This window comes from Xenopus laevis, chromosome 3L (assembly GCF_017654675.1).
Source record: "Xenopus laevis strain J_2021 chromosome 3L, Xenopus_laevis_v10.1, whole genome shotgun sequence".
Lineage (NCBI taxonomy): Eukaryota > Metazoa > Chordata > Amphibia > Anura > Pipidae > Xenopus > Xenopus laevis.
The window spans coordinates 65,534,879-65,562,518 of NC_054375.1; the positions used below are offsets into that span (position 1 = coordinate 65,534,879).

A 27,640-nucleotide genomic window follows, 5' to 3' on the forward strand; every position below is an offset into this window, starting at 1 on the left:
ATGTCAACAAAAAACAAAAATATAGAAATAGACATAAAAAATAGAAAATTAAATAGGAATAAAAGTATAAGTTTGTGGTAGTACATTAAAATCAATCCATATATTACAAATTGTACTGTAGAGTTAACCTTTTTAAAGTTATTAAATAGTAAAATCAGTAGTCAATAATCTTGCGAAGTGTCCTATACTGTCAATGTGCTATGTATTGTTGGTGTAACCCAGCATAATATATATGTGAAGCCCATGTAATGCCAATATAATGTCAATAAAATACATATTTATTACTGCTGTAATATCTATATGTTAAATGGGTGGTTCACCTTTGAGATTACTCTTTGTATGTTATACAATGTCCAATTCCTACCCGCTTTGCAATTTGTCTTCATTATTTACATTTTATAGTTTTTGAGTTGTCTTTTAAGTCTGACTCCTTACAGCTTTCAAATGGGGGTCACTGACCCTATCTAAAAAAACGAATTCTCTGTAAAGCTACAAATGTATTGCTATAGCTACTTTTTATTACTCTTCTTTCAATTTAGGCCCTCTCCTATTCATATTTCATTCTCGTAATTCAATTCAGTGCATGGTTGCTAGGTTGCACCCTAAGTAAAGGCCAAGATGTCCACTTTTCAGTCTGTTTGATTCCCTTTGTTTTGACTATAGTTATATATAGTTATAGTTTGTTATATAGTGGCTATAATTATAAGTTTGAAAAAAGTAGAAAAATGCATGAAAAATTATCAGTGTGTGCATGAGAAGTGGAGGGCAGTTTGGAGAAATGCTTTTGTATTTGAGCAGAGCTGAATTATGTGAACAGTGTCTTTGATTTCACAGAATGCAAAATGTTTACTTTCAGCTGGTCTTCTTAGACAGATTGTTTGTTTTGTTTTTAATATGATCTGGATTGGGCTTCTCAGCATTTTGAATTGTATGTTCTTTATATTCCCAGCTTCTTTCTGTGAGTCCTGGGAAGATACTGTTTGGGCACATTTTAAGGTTATGGTGGACAGTCTGGTAGAGCAAGAGATTAGAGCATCTGTCATCTCAATTTATGAGGCAAATGAGCTTCCTAGAGAGTATTTGGAGGCAAAGTAAATTGAGCTTTTTATCTATGGGCCTGAAAAAAATATACATCAGGCATGCTTTTTTTAACTATTTTTTAATTTGTTATAAAGCTGGACTTTAGAGAGTGTATTTGAAGCGCTTCAAGCCAGAGACAAAAAGGTATAACATTAAATATCTTTCTCTTGATAATTGTATTAGAAGTCATAAATTATATGGTATATTCAAGTATTATTTCTTTTGAGATGGTACTGGAGGAAAACCATGAACAATACCATATAATTCAGAAGTTCGTTATCCTTGCAGATGTAGATGGTGAATTGCATTTTTTTTTTATAAATAGAAAAAAAAATTACTGATGTAAAGATGAAAGATACAAGATTCTTTCCACTCGGGCACTTCTCTTTGTGTCCCTGTGCCTGGTATCCAACCTAAGAATTGCACTTCCCTCATCTGAAACATTCTTCCTGGCTCCGTCACATTTTGCCATTCTCTTTTCTCTGAATTTCTATGTTTACTAGTCTCTTGCCTTAGTTCATTTATTTCTGCTACTTGGATAGGGATCTGCAAGGTAGGAGAGCCTGGAATGCTAGGTTATTATGAGAGTGCTATGAGAGTCTGAACTGTAGGAATTTCATTGTAGGGGGCTATATTAAAAATTCCCTCCATTACATACAGGTCTGACGGATGAATACAGTGAGTGGTTGGAAAACGGAAAAAACTTTCTGCTGGGACATCTTCTAAGATTCATGACACATCTCATTTTATTCTTCTGAACTCTAGGACTTCAGACTAAGGTAGTGATTGTGGCCTATAATGATAATAATGAACTTGACTGGCAAGTGTATACTGTACTCTAATGATTTAAATGTTGGTAGAAAGAATAGCTAAAATCAGCTCAATGTCTTTGGGAATGAAGTTGTGCAGCATCAGTTCTACATGTTTAAGCAATATACCTCGTATATGGCAAGCAGGAGATGTTTACTGCAGCTACACGCATAGATGACAATTGGAATTTACCTGTTCAGAAAAGTAGGTATATTTGTGCTCGTCAAATAGTATAGAAAATTGGTTACGGTCACATATAAATCACTGTACTCTGTGTGACTGGTGCTACAATAATAGCTATAATCAAACAAGTTTAAATAGGGGGGGACCAGAGACCAACCTGACAAGCAATTGAAACATCCCACACTGGGTATATTCATTGGCAAGTAATATACAAAGTGGCATGACCATCCCAATCAAATAGCGAAAACATTAATGTGCACATTACTGGCCACTACTATAGATAAAACACCATAGTCATGCACATAACCGTATTCTCTCTAGTAAATATGCCAACTCTGGATTGTGTCTGAATTGTACCATTGACCGTAACAGGCAAAAACCATGCTCATATACACATTATATGAATGGACACTTAGGGGCAGATTTATCAAGGGTCGAATTTCGACCATCGAATGGCTTTACTTCAACTTCGAATATCGAAGTCAAAGTTTTTTTCACCGGATTTGACCTTTTTGCGGTCGAAGTAAAATCGATCAAATGATTTTTCTTCGACTTCAAAAAACGTAGAAAACTGCTCTAGAAGGTCCCATAGGCTAACATAGCACGTCGGCAAGTTTAATTTGGTGAAGTATTGAAGTCGAAGTTTTTTTAAAGAGACAGTACTTCAATTATCGAATGGTCAAATATTCGAACTATTTTACTTCAAATCTAATTTGAAGTCGAAGTCGTTGTATCCTATTCAATGGTCAAAGTATCCAAAAAATTACTTTGAATTTCGAATTTTTTTAAAAACTCCCTCAAATTCCCTTTGATAAATCTACCCCTTAATAAAGATCCGCTGCTCAAAACATGTGAAAATGTGTGATAGAAACCTGAGGTCTAGGTACGGGAACAACAAAGTCCTTAAGTTGCAACTTATCCATCCCTCTGTGTCTCCTGTTATTACTAGTATTACTGATGCATCCACATGCATTTTGCTTGTAACAAAACATATTTTCTTTTAGGAGGAGGTCTCTGTTGAGGTGTTGAAGACTTACATACAGGTAAGAGTTGTTATGAAATGGAACATAATCCTTTTTACATATATCAGTTGTTTTAAGCTCTTTGAAAGGCCTATTTATTTTGTATAAAACTAACATTTCACTCCTGCTGCCTATCAATGAGTCCCTTATGTCATTACTTGAGTCAAGGCTGAGGTTTTGAGCCCTATTGCCCAAAAAAGGTATAATTATGCACTGGATGGGGCCCACCCCTCCTACAAAGGACTCCTGGATTAACCTAGTGAACTCCATAATACCTATGTTTAAGCTCACATGAAGCTAGAGGCACCTCCGATAAATTTGATAAGATGGAGTCCCTGGTGGGAATTGGGCCACGGAATACAACCAAGGAATGAAATTGCTAATGTATATTGTACTTGTAACTTTAACACTTTAAGTTTGTAAAATAAGCTCAGTTGAAACCAGTGACACACTTTTTGATTCAATTTAATTTGTTTATTGCCTTGCTAATGTTTATTGTTCACGAAAACAAAATAAACATTACATTTAAAAAATGTTTTACTTGAGTCAACATGCGCTCCTTGCACTTTATCATAGTTAGTTGTGCTTGGCAGCATTTGCTCCTTCCACTGCCTGTTTCAAAAGTTGCACCTATTGGAGCTACCACTACATGCAAACCAGAAAGTAGCGCCAGGGTTCCCACACTAGCCTTCATCACTTGTGCTAAAAGAATAGGGTGCACACATCACTATGAGACCAAACTGCAGCAAATTTGATTAATCAGCCACAACAGGTGCATCTTCCTCTGGCAACTACAGTTATGCTGGAATCATGGCAATAAAACCGCACTTGGCTAGAAAACATAACAATTGCATTCAAAAGCCCACTGCACTGTGCACATGGCAATCTGATTATTCTTAATCATTTAAAGCAAAGTGAATTGAAATAAGCCCTGTTTTTGAAGAGTGTACATATTCAAAAAAGTGTACATACGCAAAAAAGATGCTGGGCAATTTGCTCGCCACAACCTTGCACCAGCTTTAGATTCGGGGACCAGTGAGGTGAGTAATGGACAGGGTTCCCTCCCTTCATAAAATGCTAATGTGAATAGGGTCAAGCTGGGTTTAAATATACAAAAGCTTTATATAACATTACAAATATGAATCAATAGAAATAATCAGCAGTAATGCAGAATACGTATGATTAGAATTTAGGAGCACAAAATTATCTGTAAAGTTCACATTAAACATAGTATATCATATCTAGTGATTATCTGAAGTATGTAGAGTTTGTAAAATAAAAAGCTTCTCTTATGGGCATAGATCTCATAGTGTCACTCTTTCTCAAAGGAATCATAACTTGATCAATTATTTTCACATTGAGATCTTTGTTACATGTAGTTAAGCATGACTTTAAGTGTTTGCCCAGAGCAGATTGAGGGTCCACATTTCTGTCCTTCAAGGGAAGTAATAGTATGCCTCACATACTGTCTTTTACAACTTTTCCATTCAAGGTGATAAAGTGTTTGGTATTGCAGTTACCATAGTATCTATTATTTATAGATCCTACTAGTAACATTGGATTTAAAATCCCTGCAAACAGTAATGACTATTTTTAGAAATAGTTCCTTCAGACTTATATGTTTCTGCAGCTGACAACCAATTACGGTGCTAACATATTACACAATGTAAGCAGGGCCAGATTTACATAGTGGGCGCCCCTAGGCCCACTACCGTTCGTCGCCCCTCTCCCCTCCAGGGGGACAGGAGCAATGGGGATTGGCGCATGGGAAATTTAAAAAATTGTTGTATCTCCAGCACATCCCCAGTGTTTTTGAACCAATGTGGGTGTGGTTGAGCAGCATGCCGCCCCCCTAAAATCCTGCCACCCTAGGCCCGGGCCTAGGTGGCCTTTCCACAAATCCGGGCCTGAATGTAAGGGAACACTTTATTTAGAACAGGATCATTGTACAGTACAAGAATGTATTTTCTGATAACCTTGCAAATATCTCTATGTTGTTCACTATATTGCATAGTAAATAAGTATGTGAAGGCTTCATTAGTTTTATTTATTTTATTTTTAGGACCTCTGCCATGAAAAATTACAAAAATATTAGTCCCCTTTAAAGGGTTGCAAATTACCTCGTTGGCCAGTGCTGCCATACTTGCATTCATGAAAAGTTACTTCTTTTGGCAAGACATAACTCTTGTTTTATAAGTTTATCAGGATCCACTTAACTAAGGGTATGAAACGGTTTTTATTTTTAAAAGACAACAGGGATGTTCTGAACGTGAACTTTCTCAAATAAACCTTAAGCTTACAAAATAGTATCTAAAATGATTGTCTGATACTGAGTACCCAGTGTTATTTATAATGTTGCTATTGTCACCAAGCATTTTTACTAATTGAAGTGATGGACTAACTCAATCAGATCAAATATACCAACATGGAATAAAAACAACAATTTAAGAAAAGCCTCCAATTTCACCAAGTTATGGAAGGTCACAAAATAAAAGTAGTTAAGGAGTTTGGGACAAACCCAGTGTACTACTTGTAGGCACCTCTCCACCATCTTCTTTCTTCTCCCAGATGTGCTCTTCTGAGATTTTGTAGAGAAGATGTGCAATACAGAAATCTTTGGAAAATTAACTAAGAAGGATGCCTGGAGAAGTGGAAGGAGATAATGAAAATATATCAACCCATTTTAGCCAAAAAATAAGTCTATGTAGATTCTTAAAAGGTGTCCTTACAGTCAACCCCTGTTTCTGGAAAGAAAGTTACTCCTTTGTGTTAGTAAAGAAGCCGAGGTTAACTTTGGTAGAATTATTACCTTCTCTACATCATGAGAGCAAAACCAAACTGTAAGATATTTCCTCTTTTCCATTTTGCTCACTGACACGATTTACTGTATTAACTTGTCACCTCTGCCCACAGGAGGACCAAGCAAAGATTGATGTGATTGATTGGTTGGTTTTTGATCCTGCTCAGAGGGCAGAAGCTTTGAAACAGAGCAATGCCATCATGAGGAAATCTTTAGGTAAACATGCATTTTTCTTCATGTGAAGGCTGTATATCCATCATTTCCTGTGCACAGAATTATGGGATAACATCTTTAAGATACAAGTAATTTTTAAGCTTTTTCTTTTATATGTTCAAGGAAAACTACAGTATACCCCTTGAACAATGTAGGTTTTTATAAAATGTATTGTATAAAACAGATCATATTTTTATTATTATTAATAATAATAATAATAATAACATGTATAACCCTATATGTATAACGTGTAAAACCCTGCTTCATAAATAGGAAATTACCAGTTTAATATATCTTTTCTTATAAAACAGCATCTTTTTCTTCTGCTGTGATGGTAAATAAATCCAAAGGCTTCCCCAACAGTATTTATCACTTCTAATGCAGTACTGTTTCATGTCTGTCATTTTGAACTTTTGTCATTTAATTATGAAGATTTTGTAGTCGGTTCTCATATTAATGCCTGTTTTTTTACAGAAGAGGACCCTGAGCGTAGCCATGAGATGGTCTTGTTAAGGAGGCTGTGTTTGCCAATGGTGTGCTTTCTCTTGCACACTTCACTACACAATACAAAGCAGTACAAAGACTGCCTTAGACTGGCAGATATTATTTCATCTGAACATCAGAAGCTGTACATGGTATGTACCATCATGTATTTTCTTTGTAAGAATTACTGTATAAATCGTAATGATAAACATTTGTTACTGAAGATGCACGACTGTGTGTTGTAGCCCCTTCTGGTATGGCTATAATCAGTATAATCTTATTGTACTATGCCTACCTTAAAGGCCACACTTCATCATACCCCATAGAAGAGGATTATGCTTGAGCCATAACCATGTTTCTATGTGACTTCTGCAATTTTGTAGCACAACATTTATTGGTATTTGTCTATTATGTGTCCTGTGATGCCTGTATATATGGTTTTAGGGTCTCAATAGTGAAGTCTTCACAGGGTTTTGTTATTCTTGTGGGTCTGGTGATGTTACCACAGGCTCCAGAGGGATAATTTGATTTCCTTCTTAATAAAACCTGGCTGAAAGGATTTAAACACAGACTTGACAGTGTTAAAGTTTGTAAGGTATTAGCTATTGCATATTCTGTAATTCTTGACTTGTATATATACCAGATATATTTATTATAACCAACAAGGAACGTCATTTGTGTTAAAGGCTTATGGAAATCTTTAAGATGACAGTCTAGTTAATGTTCCATTATAATTTACCTCCTGTTATAAGGACACTGTATGGTTTATCTGTTGCTAGCATTACTTTGCATTGGATATTTAGTTGGTGTAAGTTTGTACTTTTCTTTACAGGTATTTTCAAAGACAGAAATGAGAAACCTACTGCAAAAATTAAGAGAGTCTTCTCTAATGCTGTTGGATCAACAGCTCGATCCTTTGGGTTATGAAATGCAGCCCTGAGGGCCTGCATAGCTCAAGGCTTATTTTGCATTTGTCTTAAAGGAAACACTTACATTTTTCATTTGTAAAGATAAATTACTATTTTTGCTACTTTTTTACTTAAAAAGTATTTACATATACACATTTGACAGGCTGTTATCGAATTGTATGTAATATAGAAGTAATATTAAAGATCATCTGTTCCTGAATGTGTCTTATTGCCTGTTTGATATAACTTTTTAATTTCTAAAGGATGTTTCCTTTTCACGGCTGCCATTTCCTTTTGTGCTAACTCATGTAAAGATGCCTTGAGAAGTTCTGCTTGCTTGTTTTACCAACACTGAGCACAATTGAGTGAGTTCTGTGGGTTGATTGTCTTCCTGGCATGTGAGCTCTATTAAGTGGGCATGCACATTTACATTCACACAAAACTGCTTTTTCATATTTCAGAAGCCCTAACTAACCTTGACCTATCTCCTCTTAAGAACACAGCACCATTTAGAGTTATTGTCTTCTTTACAAGTAAATATGCATAACACTCTGAAATGTTTTTTCTTTTAACTTTCATTATTCATTATTAGTTCTTCATTTACCAGAAGCACAATATAAAAATATAAAAGTCAGTACTGATTCTTAAAGGAATTTAGGACTTTTCATTTAGTCAGGTAATTCCTTATCAGACCTAGATTTTCTAGCAGTCCACATATATGCAGATAGCCACACCAATGGGATCTTTGCCCTGCATCCAACAGTGCCTTAAAGAAGCCAGGAATTGATCCACATGCTGCTTTGTATGTTGTGATTATGTGAATATAAACATTTGTTTGTTAGCTATTTGGACGCAAATGGTTTGTGGTAACATAGTAAGTTAGGTTTAAAAAAGACACAAGTCCAAGTTCAATCTTATAAGTCTATATAAAACCTAAGACCTAGCCTAACTGCTAGATGATCCAGAGGAAGGCAAAAACCCCATTTGAAGCCTCTCCAATTTGCCTCAGAGGGGGAAAAATCGTTCTTGACTCCAAAATAGTTCCTGGATCAACTTGTACTACAGTATGAGCTATCTTCCATAACTCTGTATTCCCTCACTTACTAAAAAAATATCCAGATGTACAGTGGAAGAATAACCTCCTCCCTCAAATCTATGCAGCTCAAGACCAGTGATGGGTGAATCTAACCTGTGCTTCACTGAAAATCTGCAAGATGGTGACAATTTGCCAAAATGCTTTGAATTCTATGGGTGACAAAAAATTTTCACCCATTGTGAAAAATTTCATTTTTGCTGTTAAGCTCTGTAAAAAATATCGCTCATCATTACTCAAGATGCCCTTGAGGCTGCTGACTGGCATTGCTTGCTACAGCCAAGTTTATCATCTACAAGGACTCCAGAGTCCTTTTCCATTATGGATTTACCTAGTGCAGTCCCATTAAGGGTATAAGTGGCTTAGATATTGCCAGTTTGTCAAGATTCTGCTGCAAAGATACAGCATCCTGGATGGAATTAATTGGGCTGCATAGGTTTGTGGCATCTGCGCTCCACTAAGTCATTAATGAACAAGTTAAATAAAAGTGGACCCAATACAGAGCCCATGGGATTTTAGCCAACAGTGGTAACACCAAGTACGGTGTTGCAAAATACATTTTTGCCATTACAAATGTAAGTATGCTGTATAAATAAATGGCAAAAATCCCAATAAAAAAAATATTTTTTTTACTCCAGGTTGTAACAACAAAGTGTTGAAAAGTCTGGGGGTTCCAAAATACTGTATACTGTGTTTACCCTACCAGTTCCTATATATAGAATATACCTTGTTAACATGCAGAACACTTACTTGATTTGTTCGGGGTACTCAATCATGTCCAAGCCACCCTTTACAAAGCTAAAAGGTGAAGAGGTTTTGGATTTGCCAATTTATTGAGATACTATCAAGTGGCTCAATTATAGTCCCCTTTTTTCAACTATATGTCTCCTCCTGCCATTTGGGTACAAATGAAAAAAACAGTTGTGTTTCTGATTAACCCTGCTTTTTTTCCTTTGAATGAAGCCTCTTAGGGGCCGATTCACTAACTTCGAGCGAAGGATTCGAAGTAAAAAAACTACTTCGACCATCGAATGGGCTACTACGACCTTCGACTACGACTACGACTTCGAATCGAAGGATTCAAACTAAAAATCGTTCGACTATTCGACCATTCAATAGTCGAAGTACTGTCTCTTTAAGAAAAACTTCGACCCCCTAGTTCGCCATCTAAAACCTACCGAACTCAATGTTAGCCTATGGGGAGGGTCCCATAGGCTTTCCTAAGGATATTCCTTCGATCATTGGATTTAAATCCTTAGAATCGTTCGATTCGAAGGATTTAATCGTTCGATCGAAGGAACAATCGCACTATTTGTGCTAAATCCTTCGACTTCGATTTTAATCCAATGATCGAAGGAATATCCTTCGATCAAAAAAAGTTAGCCAAGCCTATGGGGACCTTCACCATAGGCTAACATTGAGTTCGGTAGCTTTTAGATGGCGAACTAGAGGGTCGAAGTTTTTTCTTAAAGAGACAGTACTTCGACTATCGAATGGTCGAACGATTTTTAGTTCGAATAGTTCGATTCGAAGTCGTAGACGAAGGTCGTAGTAGCCCATTCGACGGTCGAAGTAGCCCAAAAAACACTTCGAAATTCTACGTTTTTTTACTTCGAATCCTTCACTCGAAGTTAGTGAATCGGCCCCTTTGTGTTTATTAAAACACCAAGCTAAATTGATTGCTCTCCACTAACCCACTTTTCCCTGGCCCTTAGATTTGCGATCTTTAGGTGGTGGCTGGAGAATCAAATAGTTTATGTAAGTCTTATTATATAAGTCTATCTGAGAAAGGAACTCTGAGAAGCTCTTTTGAACAAGTGTGCCAAATGAAAACTTTCATTCTCAGAGAGTAACTTTTATATTTGCAAAGATGAAGTAAATCATAGCCAATTTGTGGCTTATATCCTCCCTTCTAATGGCTTGACTTCTATTGTGAGTAACGAGGTGGCCTAATCTGTTGTAAGGGCCCCCATGATTTCTGGTGGTAGCCCTGTTTGTATCTATATGATACTGCTTAAACGTGTTACTTGTGCCCAGGGCTGACCAATTTTTTATGAGCTCACTTGGATACCGTCTTTCTAGTGTTGGGGCTTTCCAGCATGGCCCACCTCCCTTCCTTCTCTTTTATGTTGAATTACTTAACATTCTTAGAAATAACTCAGGCAGATGTTATTGTTCTTTGTTTTATTGCTTTATTTCCTCTTGCACAGTGTTGTCTCATATGGAATAATTATTACTTCAGCAAATGTTGAATCTTACCCTTTATGTAACCTGGGCCGTACCAGATAGTCACAGATACTGGACTTGGTAGCCTGCAGTTGAAAGTGTCACAAGTGGGATCCCTTGACCAGGCAACTTCTAAGTTTCACCCCCCCCCCCCCAAATGTTAGATAATTGACTGCCTACAGCTTTCCCAGGTGTCTACAGAATGCCTGCACAGTTTGGGCATCATGAATTTTCTGCCAGAGTTCTAAACCCTTTGCAGGTATTCCATTTCATGGCTACCTGAACTGCTCCAGGATTCTAGCGTGTGAGGCAACCTCATTTCACCCGTGGTACACATGAAGCATTCATTGTGTGCTACAAGGCCACTGGGGAATTTCAGTATTTTATTTGCTCCCCATCCAGTGCCAAGGGCATGGGGGGCACAAATTAATACTCCATTTTATAATTCTAATCCGTTTTATTGTCGAAAGGATAAGGTAGTTCAAATGTTAACAGTTAACAAGGGATCTATTCAGAGTTTTACACAGATGAGGCATAGTATCTTATGTATGTAGGCTAATGCCTTACATGACTGATCTTAGCCTGCAGAAAAGCACAGGCTGAGAATCAGCCCCAATGCTGACATTCGCTTTCTACTTTGTCTCCACCCGGACCTCCTATGTTGGTTCCAGGTTCAGGCACATTGGGCGCACTTTGTTGTGAAAATGCAAGCTCTTGTGTTTTGCCAACCAAAACCACCACATGTGCCTGCATCTGGCCCAACACTGGTTCTGGGGACAATAAATAAAAAAAATGCACCAGCGTTGGGGCTGATCCTCGGCCTGCGCGTTTCTGCAGGCTGATCAGCCCAATGTGGCATTAGCCTTAAAGCACAGGCTCTTAACTCTTATTGTTCAGTATTTTGAGCCTTGTTGAACTTATTTATAAACAATCAGCATTTAGGCAGAACAATGAATACAATCATTTGGTTGGTTGCCAAAGGTAACTGCAAATTTGCCCAGTGTTGACATGAGCCCCTGAGTTTACACTCTACACTGTATCTTTTTTTAATCAAATTTTATTGCAGGTTCTGTAGCAGGGGCAGATTATTTAAACAGATTCTGTCATGATGTTTATGGTATCGTTTTTATCACTAAGTTACACTGCATACTTTGCAAATATTTTTTTCTACCATTTATCAATTTAATCTTGAACCAATATTTTTTTAGTTGTAATAATGATGTGTAGGCAGCCATCTCAGGTCATTGTGCCTTGTTATTTGCTTTCAGAAGAGCCAGCACTTCACATTGCAACTGCTTTCAAATAAGTCATTGTTTCTCATATTGAATTCTATCTTCCAAGTCACTAAAACAACTAGACTTGCTCCTTCTTGGGTGCTATCCTCATATCTACCACTATGCGAGACATGGAAGCATTTTTAGCATTGCAAACTATTTCTGACTTCATTTTGATCTGTAAAACGCGGAAACCTTCTCCAGGCTTCTAGTAACCTGCTTTTTGGAAAGGTAAGTGAGTCTGTGGTGTCATGAGCCATTGCCTCTCACTGTATAATGTATTTGGGGCTAATGTTCCCACTGCCTTTCATTGTGTTTAAAGGAAAACTATTCCACCCAGAATGAACACTTAACCAACAGATGAATGGGAGGCAGTTTTACCGTTTCCCCACTCACAACATTACAGGAACCCAGAGCAGTGGGAGCAGCATAGAAACGTAGAGTTGCTATCAGTTTAGGTATCTTGAACCTTCAGCAGAGGTGTCAGGGAGCTGTTATCATGTTTGCATCAATCCAACTTGCATTGCAGCAGTAAAGAGTGACTGAATTTTATCAGAGTACAAGTCACATGGCTGAGGGCACCTGGGAAACTAAGAACATGTCTAGCCCCACGTAAAATGTAATATAACAAAATCTTTTGAAAAATGGATTTCATTGCAGAATTCTTCTGGAAGAGCACTTTTAACGGATGCATTTGGAAAAAGAAAACTTGTGTTCCTGCTACAGAATCTTTTTAAGACAAAAAGGTACATTTCAGCCAGATTGGGGATTAAGTGGAAAGGCCAGGGGTTGAACTTTTGAGAAATTTGTGAGAATATTACACATTTTCTGCCAAATACATTGATGGTAAATTTGTAATACAAGCCCCGACCTTGGAATGTATTTTACAGGTAGGTGGCAACCCTACTTGGAACAGACAGGCTGTAAAGGCAGAGCAACAGAAGCACAGGAAGTGAGTATAGCTGGCCATAGACATGCAGATTATTAGGCTATATCGGACAAACGAATGTCTGCTCCAATCTTCCTAATTGCAACTAACCATTCTTAATATAAAGTAGTAAAGAGAACAAACCACACAATGCTCAGGCCATTCATTGACAGACAGCAATCGTACGAAAGTTATGTCTAACAAATAGTAGTGACAATCTCCCATTAATAGAATCAGATAGGCAATACATGCAGAGATATTGATATCTTTGTTTCGTATCTTCGCATCTATGGCCAGCATAAGAGAAAAGCACAGACAAAGCACAAAGGTTTTCTGCAAATAAAATAAGTTACAATACCATATCTTATAAAGCAGAAATCATATACATCTGGTTTTCTGGTAATTTTGTGCCACACCCTGACCCTGGTTAATGATTACACATAAAATATATAATTTCCAAAGGAACTTTTAGATCTCCAGTGTTATTTCACAATACAATCTAGAAAAAGGAAGTCAGACTTGTGACATTATTTCGTAAAAGTAGACTTTCAGAAATGTGCCATTTATGTGTGAAGCAATGCTGTATCTAGGCACCAAAATGCAATCGACTTTTGATATTCTGTATAAAGTACAGAATAATAAGGCGCCAGTGATTCTTATGATAACCATATAACTTATTTATTGAAGAACACAATCCATATAGAAGTTCAATGAGAGATAAAGCAGGAACATAGGACATTTATAGTTAGGTATATACTCACAGCACCAATGGTCAGTACAGTCATGAAAAAGTTTGGGAACCCCTCTTAATTCTTTGGAGTTTTGTTTATCATTGGCTGAGCTTTCAAAGTAGCAACTTCCTTTTAATATATAACATGTCTTATGGAAAGAGTAGTATTTCAGCAGTGACATAAAGTTTATTGCATTAACAGAAAATATGCAATATGCATCATAACAAAATTAGACAGGTGCATAAATGTGGACACCCCAGCAGAGATATTACATCAATACTTAGTTGAGCCTCCTTTTGCAAATGTAACAGTCTCTAGACGCCTCCTATAGCCTTTGATGAGTGTCTGGATGGCGGTATTTTTGACCATTCGTCCATACAAAATCTTTCCAGTTCAGTTAAATTTGATGGCTGTTGACAATGGACAGCCTGCTACAAATCATTTTCGATGATATTCAAGTCAGGGGACTATGACAGCCATTCCAGAATATTGTACTTCTCCCATAAATGCCTTTGTAGATTTCAAAGTGTGTTTAGGGTCATTGTCTTGTTGGAATATCCAACCCCTGTTTAACTTCAACTTTGTGACTGATGCTTGAACATTATCCTGAAGAATTTGTTGATATTGGGTTGAATTGATCTGACCCTCGACTTTAACAAGGGCCACAGTACCTGAACAAGCCACACAGCCCACAGCATGATGGAACCTCCACCAAATTTGACAGCAGGTAGCGGGTGTTTTTCTTCCGCCATGCAAAGTGCTTTTTGTTATCACCAAATAAATAAGTTTTGTCTCATCAGTCCAAAGCACTTTGTTCCAAAATGACTGTGGCTTGTCTAAATGAGCTTTTGCATACAACAAGCGACTCTGTTTGTGGCATGAGTGCAGAAAGGGCTTTTTTCTCATTACCCTGCCATACTGATTTTCTTTGTGCAAATTGCGCTGAATTGTAGAACGATGTACATCTACTTTTCTTGGCCTGCCAGACCTGGGTTTTGCAGTAACTGTTACTGTGGACTTCCATTTCCTGATTCCATTCCTTACAGTTGAAACTGACAGTTTAAACCTCTGAGATAGCTTTTTCTAGCCTTCCTCTAAACCATGATACTGAACAATCTTTTCAGATCTTTTAAGAGTTGCTTTGAGGATCCCATGCTGTCACTCTTCAGAGGAGAGTCAAACATAAGCACAACTTGCAATTGGCCACCTTAAATATCTTTTCTCATGATTGGACACACCTGCCTATGAAGTTCAAGGCTTAACAAGCTAATCCAACCAATTTTCTGTTGCCAGTAATCAGTATTGAGCAGTTACATGCATTCAAATTAGCAAATTACAAGGGAACCCAAATTTTTGCACAGCCACACCCCAGATGTTCCTGGGAAATGAAAGACATACCACTGTTATCTTTTTTGTTGAAAGTGACGTAAATTATTATGCAGTCTCAGAAGGGTTTCCAAATTTTTTCATATGACTGTATATATCCCTGCAGGGTAAGAGAGAGAATACTCAGTGTAGACAGAGGTACTCCCAGCTTTCAGCCTTTATCTTAAGAGGAGATCCTGGGAATCTCCCTAAATCCTGGCTCAGCATTATTTTTTTCAACGGTCAAGTTGTATTTTACCCAAAAATTTTGCGTTTTCAAGGGTATTTTTGAGTCAAAACTCGAATTTTCAGGTTAAAAAAACGTGATCTTTGAGTTTTTTCAGCGAGTTTCACTCTAAAACTCGATTAGTTCGAGCAATTTGAGGGTTTTTTTCTGAAAAATGTGTGTATTTGAGTATTTCATCCCGACTACACTGATTCTAGTTTTTTACATTCAAGTTGTCAAGTGAGTGTAGGACTAGCCATACAGGGATAACATTGTTGTCCAGCTTAAATATATTGCAATATATGAACAAACAATCCCTGTTTTGTTCAAGGGGGAGGGCATTTTGGTAGCTTTATCATAAATGTCTTGATGTCCTTTGAATATTGATCATGGGTGAGCACTATTGGTTTTTAGTCAACTCATAAGTTTTCCTGGTTTGAGCATATTTGAGAAATTTAGACATAAGACTGAAAAGAAGCATAAGAAAAGAGGTTTAGTGGCTTCAGATAGATAGAGCGACCCAAAAAAAAGGAATCACAATGATATATATGTTTTTTAACTTTTTTGTGTGATTTGAATTGCGTGAGAGGGAACTAACTGGTAATTCAGAGCACTGGATAGATAGCTGTGCTGAGCACACATAACAATTCAGAAATGAATTATAGCATACATTTATAATGGCCTTATTACCTTCCTCAAAGTAATGATTAGCATGCTTAGATAACGTCATTATGTATTTAAGAGTGTGGGTGTGTGTATGTATGTATGTGTGTATATATATATTAGTAAATCAAAAGTCAGCACCAAGAGTCTTGCAGTGTGAAAAAAACTAATCGTACTATTGCATAGTATGCATGCAGGATAGAACTTATACAAGCATCTCACTGGGACCCTTCATATGGTTGATTAGGAGTGTATTACACTGCTGCACTATGTAACGAAAACCATTAATTCAGTTTGCTTTTATCTGAAAGCAAGAAGAGCCTTAAAGTAGTTGTTCACCTTAAAATACCTTTTTCCGTTTAGTTGTTTTCAGCAGAAATAAAGACTTTTTTCAATTACTTTCAATTTTTCTAATATTGAAGTGTAAAGTTTCATTTTTCACCTTCTAAAGCAGCTCTGGGAGGGGGGGTCGCCGACCCTTTAACTGTTCTTTATGATACATTTAGTTGATACATTAGTTATCTTTCTCCCTGAGTTTCATTAAAGCCAGCTGTTAGAATTGATACACTTGTTGCTAATATTACAAAGATGTAAATGTAGCAAATTGTAACAGTTCAGAATCTGCCCCCGGATCACTGTGCTACCAGACTGAAACCCCAGAGACAGGAACATTAATCTTTAAACTTCAATTTGGGAAAAACGATAACAAATAAAAGATGGAAAGCAATTAAAAAAAGTCTTTATTTCTAGTGAACAATCTGAAAACAACTCAACTGAAAAAAAGTGTTTGGAAGGTGAACAACCCCTTTACTTTAAAAAAATGTTATTGCCCCCTCCACATGTGCTGGAAGGTTATTATCTATATTTAAAGGCCAAAGGAAACCCTTTCGGTGCAAAAGCCCTATACCCGTAATACCCCCTTCCGCCTCCCCCCCCCCCCCGGTCTACCTCCCCTACCAGCTCTTCGTGCTGTTTAAAATGTGATAAACAAGGAAATGCATTAAACTACTGAAAGTGGGACAGGCTCTATCCCTCTTTGCCTTTCTGTAAAGATTTGGAGGTGGAGTTTCTGCCACTCAAAAGAAGTTGCAACAGAAAGTCTTTTAGTATATTGATTTTCTCTCTTTAGCTTAGACATGAACTCTGCAGTACTTATCTTAGTGGGGATTTTTATTTTCCCAGCCACAAATGGGAAGCTATTTGAAAGATGTGAGCTTGCAGGGACTATGAAGAAGATGGGGCTTGATGGGTATCGAGGATACAGTCTGCCTAACTGTAAGTTAATCTATTAATGTTTTTGGTATATCTCTGTCAAAGTTTGAGATTTATATATAAAATTTTGAATTCTATGTTATCTCATCTCTAAGGACTTTGGTATAGCAGAGTATCCGTGGTGAGGCTGCACTCCAAGTTCATTTAATGGATTAACACCTTAAAATGTATTCCCAGTGCGAACTAAAAAATAATAAAAAAATTAATTTAAAAATCATTTAAAAAAGAAAATAGCTCTTTGCTCTGTGTGTAAAGATCACACCAAAATTGTTTTTTCAAAAAGCCCTGGGAAAGCCTTGAATTTGTTGTATAGATCTATCCACCTATATTTTTATTTATTTGTCTTTGTGTCCATTTTTAATTTGTATCTTGTTAATAAACAAATAAAAGGATTGGGACCAGAGAGTAGAAGGTATAGGTTCTCCACTTACATATGTCCGGGTTCAAGAGTCCTTTGCTTTAAGTGTAACTGTGTGCTCTGGAGATTCCAGTTTTTTTTCCAATAAATGTGATATCTAGAGTGGTAAGCTTTCGTTTCTACAGTAAAATTTTTCATGGCGTTGAATGAAACAGCAAAATCTGATAGCAAATAGAGAGACTTGTGCACCCCAATAAATTTTAAACATTAAACAGGGGTTCATTGAGGCTGTTTAGTTTTAGAGATTAAGTTTTAATTTACTGCCAATTTAATGAATTTTTAACTTTTTGACCTGTTGGTCAATTCCTGTAACTGTGCAAACAGAGAGATATACAGATGGTTTCTGTTGAGGAAATTGTACACAACATTACTGCCATCAAGTAAACAAACAGGTCATTACCCTACATGTAGTAGGTATTCAGAAACCTGCTTGTCCACCATCTGATTAGTCCTCCCTTTGCTGCTATAACAGCCTTTATTCTTCTAGGGATGCTTTCCACTACAGTTTGTAACATTGTTGTTCCATTCAGCCACAAGAACATTAGTTTGTCAGGCCTTGCTCACAGTAGGGATTCCTATTCATCCCACAAGTGTTCATTTGGGTTGAGGATGGGACTATAAGCAGGCCAGTCTCAGCAAGACCATTCTGGGGGGATTATTGTGCTGACACAGGAATGAACCTTCTCCAAGCTGTTGCCACAAAGTAGGAAGCACATAACTGGCCCTAGAACAAACCATGGAGAACAACCCCAGACTATTCGTATTCTACATCTAACTTTACAGTTATGTTTTTTTGCATGAAAAGCAAATGAATATTCTTTGGATTAACTTTAATATCTGTCCACAGGGGTATGCACAGCTTTCTTTGAGAGTTCATTTTATACAGATCGTACAAATTTCAACAGGGGAGATAACAGCACTGATTATGGCATTCTGCAAATAAACAGTCGTTGGTGGTGTAATGATGACAAGACCCCGAGAAGCCACAATGCATGCAACATTAACTGCAGAGGTAAAGTCCTTGGAAAATGTGTTGTTTTGTGTAATTTATACAATATCACTGCTGTACATGTAGTGGACCCTTGATCAGATGGGGTCCATAAATATCCCTTAAAAGGGCCACACCCAAAGCACAGACCTTGAGTTGGAAAGACTTTTATTATATTATAGTGACCTTACAGCTGTTGTTTAACTAAAACACTTTGGGGCACCGCAAAACTTTGTAGGTCAACAAGAGTTAGAGAGCCACAGATTACACATCCCTGATGTATGCAATGGAGGCAATGGTATGTTTCTGTATATTTCATATTTTTTGGGCCTGTAGAGGTCTGTTTAAGCCTCAATGTACTTGAAATACCAGGGCCTGAAATCTGAAATTCAATCCGGACATGCTAGGGACTATGATGTCAGCACCCACTTACGCAAGGATGTTTTTGTCTTTTTGTAGTGGGGGTCCCCGGCTTTCCCTAAAATATCAAGGGCCTTCTTCAACGCTAGCCTTAAAGACACATTACATGAGCTTGTTTTCTAATATTTTACAATTACAGGAGAAGGAAAGGTTAAAACTAAGTAAGCTTTATCAGAAAGGTCTATATAAATACACCAGTAAACCCTCAAATAAGTGCTGTTCTGAGACCTCTGACAAAAGAAACACAACCGTTCTTTCCTTCTATTGTGTATACATGGGCTTCTGTATTAGACTTCCCTCTTTCCCTCTTCCAAGGCATGTCTTGAGCATGCTTAGTTTGCTTATCTCTTTCTCCCCCCTCCCCTCCCTGCTGTAATCTGAGCCCAGAGCTATAAGTTAGCAGGGAGAGACTCAGGCCAGAAGTGATGTCACACCAAGCTAATGTGGCAGCTGCTATCCTAAACAAACAGAGACAGTGTCTAGAGCTGTTTACTCATGTATGGGAAAGCATTCTAAAGAATAAAAATGGTGTTCTAGCTTGCACTGTTGTGGCTCATCTATTGGCAATAAACTGCCTTGGTAGCTTTCCTTCTCCTTTAACCGTGCCCAGATCAGTGCTGGGTTGTGATCAGTATCTTTTAGGAAAAAAACAAACATTTTTTAAATACAGTTGTTTAAAATCAGAGGCCTAATTTCTGGGCGTTGCTTCATTCAAATCGATTAGAGGCTCATTTATTAAAGGAGAACTAAACCCACTTAGCCAACATAGCTCCCCCTCCCCTCAACTACCGCAGTTGATGTTTGCAGTGGAATAGCCATTGAATGAACCATCTTCCAGAAATGTAAACTTGTTTTAAGTACAGATATGGTACCTGTTATCCAGAATGCTTGAGACCTGGGATTTTCCAGATAAAGGATCTTATCTAATTTGGATCTCCAGATAAAGGATCTTATCTAATTTGGATCTCCATACCTTAAGTCTACTAAAAAAGCATTAAAATAGTAATCAAGCCCAATAGGCTTGTTTTGCTTCCAATAAGGATCAATTATATCTTAGTTGGGATCAAGTACAAGGCACTGTTTTATTACTATAATGTAGATTTTGGAAGCACACACAACAGCAGAAAAACTGCAATTAAGTTTTTATTGTGCATCCACACGACACGTTTTATTACTACCAAAAAAAAAAAAGAAAGTTTGATTATAATGGAGTCTATGGGAGATGGCCTTTCCATAATTCAGAGCTTTCTAGATAACGGGTCCTATACCTGTATGAATGACCCTAAAGTTCATAGTTATAAACTATAAATTATACTGATGCCTTTTTCTAGATCTCTTAAGTGATGACATCACCCAATCAGTGATATGTGCAAAACGCGTGGTGAGAGACCCTCAGGGCATGGAAGCATGGTATGTAATACATATTAGCACATACATTTTCCTATGTAGAGAATATGAAACTGAAAAGTACATATTTTACCTATTTCACACTGAAAACAAGCAAAGCAAATGACTGCTTTTATTTTAAGGGAGCATAGGATCATTTAGGGGTGCCAGTTTGTTAGGCACCTCCAGTGATCCAAATAACTCTCCTTTTACCCTCATCTGGCACCCTGTCTTCTGGAAATAAAATTAATCTTCCAGGAGTACTTTCCTACAGAGTGATGCCATCTTTTGATTATCCTCAGGCATCCGTTGCACTAATGGAAGCTGTAAACATGACCATTACAGTAATATCCCACACATGGTCTTGCCCTGGCTGGCAAAAGGGATGCCTGGGGCAGTTCATTCTGCACTCTTAAGGAAAGTATCTTAGGAATGATGATTTTTTTCATGATTAGGGATGCTGGGCACAGGTAAAGTCATTTTCCCCCATAAAAAGCACACTAGCCAAAGGTGTAACTCTTGCATGTAATGTATTAATGTTTTAAATACGTTCCTCAGATGTTCCATTAAATTATCCATGAATGGAAGCCATGGAATTGCAAAATTATCAATACACTCTTCAATTACCTAAAATCCAGTTAATTGAAATATGTTTGTGTTTCATAAACAGGGTTGGCTGGAGAAATCACTGCAAAGGAAGAGACCTTTCTCAGTGGATTAAAGACTGCAAACTTGATATTCTTTTATAGCTCTACTGAACTCTCTGGTTCCCTGCTGCTGATGGCAAAGCTTCCAGCAATAACCATTTTTTTGCAAACCAAATGAATAATGCGCACGTCATTTAAAAAATGAGAAAACATGTTAGAAACAGCATAAAAATGGTGCCAAACTTGTTTTCATTGTCATATATAAGGGAGGAGAAACATACAATCTTTAAGATATAATTGGACTACCACTCTTGGAATACTGGAAGTGGTCCAGATTGCCTTCATAGGGCCATGGCATTCTGGGAATTTGCTCTACTGCTTCTGTGGGAACATTACGTCAACATCTAAACACTCCAGTAGTTAAAATGCCCTGTAGGCCACTAGCCATATATTTCTTAAGATTACTAACCTGAAGGAATCTATAGCAGGAGCATGCAGATACAATGCACCTAGCTGCTGTGTTTAGACAGGTAGTCTACTGAGTTTTTTATACAGCATTAAAAAAAGACAGTATCCCTTAAATGAAATGTAGATCTTTGTTATAATTCAAGAATAAAAATAACATTTAGCAGACATACCTGTGTACTCCTAATGCTTGCAATTTACTGCCTTTCTGTTAAACATTAAATCATTTCTATATCACTTTTGTTTTATCATTTTTTCTGTTGTAAATAGTGCCATTTTTGGGGCTGTGCCACTGCCATGCCCCCCTTTCCTGCTCCACTCTTGAAACGTTAGCATTGGAGCAGGGCAGGTTTCTCACCTTGCCTCGTGGTAGGAGCTGCCTTGGTTGTAAACTTGTCCCTGCAAAGAGATGGAAGCATTACATTTACTACATTAGATCAGGGTCAGACTGGGCGAAGACATGTCAGGCCCCCCCCGAGCTGCAACCCCCTTCCGGCCGGACGGGAGTTCAGGGAGTAGAGCTAATGGCAGTCTGGGCCGGCAGGCCCACCAGGTTTTTTCCCGATGTTCCGAAAGCCTAGTCCGACACTACATTAGATGATTCAGTTCTCAGCTGCATCTGTGGTATGCTAACAACTATTAAAAACTATTGTATCAATTGTAACAGCTGCTTTTAATGAAATTAATACAATGAATACCAGGTGCTTGTATGAACCATACAAGCACCTTAGGAAGGATCCTTGATCTGAAACGTTGTATATTTTCTTTTTTTTTTTAAGGGTAAATTTTATTGTTTTAACAACACCAAAACAAACAACCCAAAACAAAAAATAATAGACATGTTTCAGTTGTGATTGGTTATAATAGCTTCAATTTATGTTGGTGCAGATACAGCGTCATGCCTGTAGCCATGGTTGTTAACAGCATTTATAAGTACTTATGTGGAAATGAGGATATAAAGTAAATAAATGTAGGTCATAGGTGTTTCAGGGAGTCTGGGTCGCACCCCTTGTTTCATACATCAATTTAATTAATGGAAGAGCTCCGTCAGGGTATGGTAGGAGGGGTATTCCACACCCAGTGCATAACAATGCTTTTTTGGCGTAGAACATAAGGGAGCATAACCGAGTACTTGCCGCGTTGGTTGGTATTAGATCATCAATCACTCCCAGTAGGCATACCACCGGGTCGACTATCTGTGGTCTGCCCAGTTCGGTGGCTAGGACATCGTATATTATCTAATAAAAAGATGACTGATTGATACAAAAAGATTCTCCAGAGTGACATTATCTGTAATTTTTGAAGTTTGGAAGGTCTGGCGGTGCCTTTCTCTGAAGGTAGAACCTACTACACAATTAAAAAACAACAATACAATCATCTGTATGGTATATATACCTTTGAATTATTGAACAGTTTATAGAGTTGCTGACAACACCCAACCCCCCAGCTGCTCCAGGGAGACAATCTGATTAGCATACTGGCTGTGCTATAAAACCCAGTGGGAGAGTTTTAAGATGGCCATAGATGCAAAGATTTCTCTGCAATATTGGACAAACGATCTCATCTCCCGAACTGCCACTAACCATTCAGATCAAACAAAGCAGTAAAGAACAGATCAGCCGATGTTCTGCCCCACAGCAATCCTAGGAAAGTTGTTGTCCGACAGTGACAGTCTCCCACTGAAGATCGTCAGGATGCTGCCACTTTGCAGATTAATTTGTCTAAGTTGGAAAACTGGGCAGCAAACTGGAAAATGACGTTCAATGTTGATAAATGCAAGGTTACGCACTTTGGCAAAAATAATATAAATGCAAGTTATACACTAAATGGCAGTGTGTTGGGAGTTTCCTTAAATGAGAAGGATCTAGGGGTCTTTGTAGATAACACGTTGTCTAATTCTGGGCAGTGTCATTCTGTGGCTACTAAAGCAAATAAAGTTCTGTCTTGCATAAAAAGGGCATTAACTCAAGGGATGAAAACATAATTATGCCTCTTTATAGGTCCCTGGTAAGGCCTCATCTGGAGTATGCAGTTCAGTTTTGGACTCCAGTCCTTAAGAGGGATATAAATGAGCTGGAGAGAGTGCAGAGACGTGCAACTAAATTGGTTAGAGGGATGGAAGACTTAAATTATGAGGGAAGACTGTCAAGGTTGGGGTTGTTTTCTCTGGAAAAAGGCGCTTGCGAGGGGACATGATTACACTTTACAAGTACATTAGAGGACATTATAGACAAATAGCAGGGGACCTTTTTACCCATAAAGTGGATCACCGTACCAGAGGCCACCCCTTTAGTCTAGAAGAAAAGAACTTTCATTTGATGCAACGTAGAGGGTTCTTCACAGTCAGGACAGTGAGGTTGTGGAATGCACTGCCGGGTGATGTTGTGATGGCTGATTCAGTTAATGCCTTTAAGAATGGCTTGGATGATTTTTTGGACAGACATAATATCAAAGGCTATTGTGATACTAAACTATATACTTAGTATAGGTATGGGTATATAGAATTTAATTAAAAATAGAGAGGGGTGTGTGTATGGATGCTGGGTTTTCATTTGGAGGGGTTGGACTTGATGGACTTTGTCTTTTTCCAACCCAATTTAACTATGTATGTCAGATCGGCAATACATGCAGAGATATGATCGTCAGCCGACAGAAATCTTTTAACCTGTCTGATCTTGCATAGGCAATGCAAGATAAATGTCAGGACACTCCACACATGATCCTAAAATCACACAAAACGAGGATTCGTATGGTCTGATCTTTGCGTCTATGGCCAGCTTTATTCTCTTAACTTTTCCATGTAAGATTCCATTCCATAGCTGTGCTAGATTCAATGCAGACGTTTAAATGCTTAAGCATGACTCAGATATTACAATAATTTTCAGCTTATTCCTGAAGGGAGGGGTTTAAGCTTGACATTTGATGCATTTGGACCCTTTTATTTGTGATTAATCAAAATACATAAATTTAAACTGTCAGGGCATAAAGAAATCTAAACCATAAAAAGAATTAGTCTTACAAGTCTAAATTACCATAGCAACCAAACCAATAATTTGATTAAGAGACTGGAATATAAATAGCAGAAAGAAGAATTATAAAAAGTAGCAATAACAATGAATTTGTAGTATTGCAGAGATTAATTTGTAGATGGGTTCAGTGACCTATTTGAAAGTTTGAAGAATCAGAAGAAGAAGGCAAATAAAAATTCTATAATATTCTAAAAGTTAACTGAAAGCTACACCACCTCTTTAAGATAAGATCACAAAGCCAATTTAGGACATAGTTTGGACCCTTACTTACATGTTATGCCTACAGGTAAAGATCCACGTTTAATTCCAGTAAGGGGCCGATAAATCAGCTGTTAATCAAGGAGAAAACCCCCATTAACATATCATGTTCACTTGCACCTTGCAATGGCTGGTGTTGAGCATTTATGCTTCGATTTCCAAGATGGGTATAGCAGCAATTATAGAGTCTGTGTGCTTATTTATGAAGTCTGACGCATTGTCATGCAAATCAGGGATATCTCTCCCTTATTTGGCTCAAACAACTAGATAAAACTGAATTATTTGTCAAGAATTGTAAATGAAAATTAGTACAGGGGCTAATAAGAATTCTCTTAAACTGTAAATCTAAATGAGTTTTCATGTCTCTAAATCACATTGGTATTCACTGTACAGAAAATGCATTGTTTTATTTTTATTTTATTAGTTTCCTTTTTTTTGGAAGTTTCCTACACTGACGCATGTGGTTATAAGGCTACTTTGTTGAGCATCAGTCATACTGTCCTTTACATTCCTGGAGAGGATGTGAGAAGGATATGGCTGAAGCCTCAGTGACATCACTTAAAGAACAAATGAAACTAATATGTCTCATGGTTTCTGTATTTTCTCTGTCTTGGTTATCTGAAAACAATGCTATCCAAAGAACTACACTGCTCAAGCTTGGGACACAATAAGGAATGTCCAATTTACTAAATACTGGATTTGTTATGCCATAGCTTTTGTTACATTTCCTTACATTTTTTTAGATGAAGAGAAAACTCTTTGGGGCATATTTATAAAGTTATGTAAAAGGTGGCTATAGATTATCATTTACGTGTCACGTGTACACCATGGTATGCTGTATATAAGCCTGTGTGTTTCTAAAGCTGTGAAACGTTGTATACCAGTGTGTGGTCAAATATACATTTTTTCTAGAGTAAAGATGGTTTGTTTAGTACAGGTACTGTTAGATTAAATAAAGGTACATTAGGTAATAAGCAGCAACACTTATCTGGTGTGCACATCTTTATAAATACACTGATTCGATTTTTGTAAAGGATTTTTGTCACTGCAATGCATGGAATTTGTAAATAGGCCATTTCTTTTATACCAGCTTTTATATATATATTTTTTTTAGGTGTAAAATAGTTTCTACATTATTAATATGCCATGTATTGTTGTTGGTGTAGTCCTCTGGGTGCAGTTATGTGTAACCACAGCAGAGGAATCAGACTTTGGCCTAATTGGACAATATGTGTTATTTTCGCTAGAATACAGGCCACGTTCTATTATATCTTTATTATTTTTTCTCTATAGTTTAATGGTAAAATAGTGTTTTGTTCCTGCTACATCCTTGTGCTGCCAGGGGCCACACAGTCTATGACCTAAGCATAGGGTAGGACATAGTAATATTGCTACCTATTATGAAGAAAATATATCAGCCTTCCTACATTTATATTTCCTTGCCAATTAATAGCATTGGCATTCGCACCATTTTTACTGGCAGGGCTGGAAAAATACCAGTCATGTGTAAATATGACCCAAGCAAGGAGCTAATAGGAAATGAAAGTACCTATGTCATTATTTTTTAGACCTTTGGCTCCTGCTTCATACAGTGGACAATGTGGCTGTTGATACTTCTGTAAGTAAAACAATTAGTACTTGTTCTTGCTGCTGAATCAACAGTCAACAGACTTTAGATTCCATTTAAAAATGCATGGACTGTATTGAACTGTAGTGTGTTCCAATAGAGCACAAACTAGTTGTATTGGTAGAGAATCTGTTATCCGGAAACCGGTTATCTACAGTAGAAAGCTTTGAATTATGGGATTCCATATTTATTAAATAATTCAGAATTGTAAAACTTGTTAACTTTTTTCGGTAATAGCAATACAATACCTCGTACTTGAACCCAGCTAAGATATAATTAGTACTTATTGATGGAAAAACAATTCTATTGGGTTTATTTGATATTTATATGATTTTTAGCAGATTTCAGATATGAAGCTCCAAATTACCACTGGTCCAGAGTATTCTAAATAACAGGTCCCATACCTGTACCTGTATTATTTAAAACACTGTGTTTTTACTTCTCCAAGTAAAAACGATGAAGGATCTGTGCAAACAGTTGCTGAAATACTATTACCCAGCAGATGCATGTATCTAATAGTTCTTCTTTATTCTGTGAATAAATAAGGTCTCCCCCCAGGTATAAATGTTGGACATTTCTAAACTACAAAACAATTTCTCTTTATCTCCAGTGGAGATAAAATGGCTAATTTAAAACATGTTAAATTGTTCTCTTCTTGAAGGTATAAAAACTTTACACTAAGCATTAAAGGCAATTTGATTATAATAAATATTGGAGACATATTAATCTACAACTGCTAAGCTTGTTGCACTGCTCTAGCCTGTAAAAAAATAACAAAAACTACCTCTTGCTCTTTGGGCCAAGGGTCATATACTAAAGCAGGAAAAGGGACAGAAAGAAAGATCAGTTATCTGGAAAACCCCCAGGTCTTAAGCATTCTGGATAACAGGTCCCATACCTGTACAAAAGTAGGATACAAGGAGCCCCTTATTTTTTTAATTTGCACCTCGCCCCACAGGTTTGACCCAAAGACGTAACTCTTTGCAGATTACACTGTATTCCGCTGCCTTGTATATAGAGAGGGTAGTACAAGGGCATTCCCAAATTGCCCCTTTCAGGTATGTCAACTAGACATGGAAAGCATTAAGTACAGGGCTCCATTGCATCTAACAGCACATCACTTTG

The 27,640-nt window shown here is 37.3% G+C and overlaps 2 protein-coding genes across 2 annotated transcripts in view; one reads left to right on the forward strand and one right to left on the reverse strand.

Moving 5' to 3' along the window:
* The window catches only part of mdm1.L (Mdm1 nuclear protein L homeolog), a 63,482-nt gene that overhangs the window by 9,437 nt on the left and 26,405 nt on the right, over nucleotides 1-27,640 (reverse strand). The window lies entirely within an intron of this gene.
* lyz.L (lysozyme L homeolog) lies at nucleotides 17,112-21,838 on the forward strand. The gene is made up of 4 exons (XM_018251708.2): nucleotides 17,112-17,280; nucleotides 18,543-18,707; nucleotides 20,435-20,513; nucleotides 21,160-21,838. Exons 1-4 carry the CDS (start codon nucleotides 17,142-17,144, stop codon nucleotides 21,236-21,238), a joined length of 462 nt encoding a protein of 153 aa, XP_018107197.1. The 5' UTR covers nucleotides 17,112-17,141; the 3' UTR covers nucleotides 21,239-21,838.

Coding starts and splice junctions, on each gene's coding strand:
- lyz.L (XM_018251708.2), top strand. CDS start 17,142: ATGAACTCTGCAGTACTTATCTTAGTGGGGATTTTTATTTTCCCAGCC. Junction 17,281..18,542: donor AGGATACAGTCTGCCTAACT/GTAAGTTAATCT, acceptor ATCTGTCCACAG/GGGTATGCACAGCTTTCTTT. Junction 20,514..21,159: donor CCTCAGGGCATGGAAGCATG/GTATGTAATACA, acceptor TTTCATAAACAG/GGTTGGCTGGAGAAATCACT.